The sequence below is a fragment of the Mustela lutreola genome, chromosome 1 (assembly GCF_030435805.1).
Source record: "Mustela lutreola isolate mMusLut2 chromosome 1, mMusLut2.pri, whole genome shotgun sequence".
Taxonomy (NCBI): domain Eukaryota; kingdom Metazoa; phylum Chordata; class Mammalia; order Carnivora; family Mustelidae; genus Mustela; species Mustela lutreola.
In genome coordinates, this window is record NC_081290.1 from 244819532 (window position 1) to 244823516 (window position 3985).

General features: G+C 42.8%; 1 protein-coding gene across 1 annotated transcript; it reads left to right on the plus strand.

The window, feature by feature from the left end:
* Nucleotides 1-2825: 2825 nt before the first annotated feature.
* Nucleotides 2826-3723, plus strand: LOC131809653 (triosephosphate isomerase-like). The gene has a single exon (XM_059136929.1). The coding sequence runs from the start codon at nucleotides 2873-2875 to the stop codon at nucleotides 3578-3580; it is 708 nt and encodes a 235-aa protein (XP_058992912.1). The 5' UTR covers nucleotides 2826-2872; the 3' UTR covers nucleotides 3581-3723.
* The last annotated feature ends 262 nt before the right edge of the window (nucleotides 3724-3985 follow it).

The window sequence follows — 3985 nt, forward strand, 5'->3', positions numbered from 1 at the left end:
GCCTGATCCCAGGATCTTGGGATCATGACCTGAGCCAAAGGCAGATGCTTAATCAACTGAGCCACTCAAGTGCCCTGCTTTTTTGAAATTCTTTTTAAGATTTTATTTATTTGAAAGAGAGAGAAAGAGTGAGATCATGAGCAAGGGGAAGGGTAGAGGGAGAAGCAGACTCCACACTGAGCAAGGAGCATGATGCAGGATGTGATTCCAGGACCCTGGGATCATCATGACCTGAGCCAAAGGTAGATGCTTAATGTACTGAGCCACCCAGCTACCCCAAGAGTTTATTTTTGCTTTTGTTTCCCTTGCCTGAGGAGGCATACCTTTTTTTTTTAAAAAGATTTTATTTGTTTATTTGACAGACAGAGATCACAAGTAGACAGAGAGGCAGGCAGAGAGAAAGAGAGAGAGGGAAGCAGGCTCCCTGCTGAGCAGAGAGCCTGATGCAGGACTCGATCCCAGGACCCTGAGATCATGACCTGAGCCGAAGGAAGCGGCTTAACCCACTGGGCCACTCAGGCGCCTGAGGAGGCATACCTTTAAAAACTGTTCCTATGGCCAATGTCAGAGAAATTGTTGCCTATGGTCTCTTCTAGGATTTTTATGGTTGTGGGCTTCATTTAGGTCTTTGATCCATTTTGAGTTTATTCTTGCATATGTATAATAAAGTGGTCCAGTTTCCTCAACACTATTTGTTGAAGACTCTCTTTTTCCCATTGCATATTCTTGCCTATCTTGTAGATTGACTGTAAAAAGGTGGGTTTATTTCTGGGCTCTCTATTCTGTACCATCAACTTATGTATCTATTTTTGCACTGGTGCCATACTGTTTTGATTACTTGTGATAATCTTGTAGTATATCTTGAAATCTGGGGCTCTGATACCTCCAGCTTTTTCTTTTTCAAGATTGCTTCAGCTATTCAAGGTCTTTTGTGGTTCTGCATAAATTTTAGGATTATTTGTTCTAGTTTTGTGAAAAGTGATGTTGGTATTTTGATGGGGGGGCACTGAATCTGTAAATTGCTTTGGGTAGTATGGACATTTTAAGAATATTTTTTCTTTTAATCCATGAGCATGGACTATCTTTCCATGTGCTTGTGTCATCTTTAATTTCTTTCATCAATGTCCAGGTCCTTTACCACCTAAGTTTGTCCCTAGGTATTTTATTATTTTTGGTACAATTGTAAATGGAATTGTTTTCCTAATTTCTTTTCCTGCTACTTCATTATTAGTATATCAGCTCAAATAGTTTTTTGAAGGCTACGTTTTTGGTAACTTCTTCTTTTACAAAAACTTATCTGTTAAACCTATTTCTTTTAGGGTCAATATTGGTATGTATATATGTATGTATGTATGTATTTACTTAGAGAGAAAGAGAGCAGAGAGAGAGAATCTCAAGCAGACTCCACACTGAGCAGAGCCTGATGTGGGGCTCCATCTCATGACCCTAAGATCACAATGAGATGAAACAAAGAGCTGGACACCAAATTGACTGTGCCACCCAGGTACCCTAATATTGGTAAATTCTATTTTCATAGTTTATCAAGTCATTCAAATCTTCAAACTTCTTTGCGTTGAGTTATGTAAGTTAAATTCAAATGATTGTTAAGATTCTGTTTCTGTGATTATTTACCCTCATCATTTCATATTTTGAGTATTTATTCTGTCTCCCTTTTCCTTGATTAATAAAGTTAGCAAGTACTTAGCTTGCTTGTCTAATTCCAGAGTCAGCACACTTCTTTATATGGGGTGGATAGTAAGTATTTTAGGCTTTGTAGGCCAAAATATTATGTTGGTACTTATAGAACAGGAGTGAAAATTTTCTATAAAATTTTTATTGATAACATTCAAAATATAATAATAATTAAGTACTGAAAAGATAATATTGATTCACTAATGAGAAAAGAGGCATTCTTTTCTGGGAGATAAAATTTTGCTTAATTAGGGTTCAAAGTTCAAGTTTCTTATCATCAAAACATTACAAATGTTCATCTGTTAATGTTGATCTGTAATAAGATTTACAGATTTCATATTTGAAAGTGCCTTTTCACAAAGATGGGTACTGTCAAATACTGATATCAATCCATGAGCATCTAGTTTTAATTGAATATATTAATTACTGGGAAAGCATTTTTTGAATCCTATTAAATTCTTCAATATTTGCCTTTTTTACCTTGTCATTACCAGACTAATCCCCTGCAATTGGAAGTTAGATGGAAGCTCTTTGATCACATAGTTAAATAAATTTTGAAATATGGAAATTTCCTTTGCATTTGCATTCAGGTCTGAAAAAGTGCTGCTGGAACTTTAGTTTGAGCTCACAAACATATCTGCTGTAAAAATGTGTGGGAATGAAGGCCTCATTTCTCATTTTAACTTCTTTTTAAAAAGATTTTATTTATTTATTTATTTATTTATTTATTTATTTATTTATTAGAGATCTCAAGTAGACAGACAGGCAGGCAGAGAGAGAAGAAGGGAAGCAGGCTCCCCTGAGCAGAGAGCCAGATGCGGGGCTCGATCCCAGGACCTTGGGATCATGACCTGAGCTGAAGGCAGAGGCCTTAACCCACTGAGTCACCCAGGCACCCCTCATTTTAACTTTTGACAGCACAAGAAGTATATAAAATAGCTTGATGTTAAATTGATACTTGAACAACACAGGTTTGGACTGAGCGGATCCACTTACATGCAGATTTTTAAGCTACAGTACTGTGAATGTATTTTCTTCTTCTTCTTCTTCTTCTTCTTTTTTTTTTTTTAAGACAGAGAGTGCATTTAAATAAGGAGGGAGGGGCTGCTTCTGACCTTCAGGGTGTCGGTACCAGCGCCACGGCGCCCTCCAGGAAGTTCTTCGTCGGGGGAACTGGAAGATGAACGGGCGGAAGAAGAACCTGGGAGAGCGCATCACCACTCTGAACGCAGCCAAGGTGCCGGCCGACACCGAAGTGGTTTGTGCACCCCCCACCGCCTACATCGACTTTGCCAGGCAGAAGCTGGATGCCAAGATTGCTGTGGCTGCACAGAACTGCTACAAAGTGACGAACAGGGCCTTCACTGGGGAGATCAGCCCTGGCATGATCAAAGACTGTGGAGCCACGTGGGTAGTCCTGGGGCACTCGGAAAGAAGGCACGTCTTTGGGGAGTCAGATGAGCTGATTGGACAGAAAGTGGCCCATGCCCTGGCAGAGGGACTTGGAGTAATTGCCTGCATTGGGGAGAAGCTAGATGAGAGGGAAGCTGGCATCACTGAGAAGGTTGTTTTCGAGCAAACCAAGGTCATCGCAGATAATGTGAAAGACTGGAGCAAGGTTGTCCTGGCCTATGAGCCTGTATGGGCCATTGGGACTGGCAAGACTGCGACACCCCAACAGGCCCAGGAAGTACACGAAAAGCTCCGCGGATGGATTAAGTCCAACATCTCTGACGCCGTGGCTCGGAACACCCGTATCATTTATGGAGGTTCTGTGACTGGAGCAACCTGCAAGGAGCTGGCGAGCCAGCCTGATGTGGATGGCTTCCTTGTGGGCGGGGCTTCCCTCAAGCCAGAGTTTGTAGATATCATCAATGCCAAACAATAAGCCCCCCCCCCCTCCCCCGGCCGTCTTCCCTGTTCTTCTACTAAGCCAGGGACTAGATAGCCCAGCAGCTCAGTAACAGTGCTCCTCCCCCACCCCCCACCCCACACATGCTTCTGATGATGTCGCCCCCTTTGTGGCCAAGTATACCTTCCCCTGTAATGGCTGGGACCAGGCCAATCCCTTCTCCACGTAACAAACAATTGGAACGAAACAGGTCACCAAGGTGGCTTCTCCATGGCTGAGAGATGGAAGGGGTGGCATTTGTTCATGGGCCCCCTCAGACCCCAGTGAGGGCAGGAGAGAGAAGCCATCCTCGTCTCCCATCTCGCTCCCTGAGGCCAGGGGCTGAGAGAACGCCCTGTCCTTCGCCCAGAGGCGCTGCTCTCTCCCGTGATGCCAGCGCCT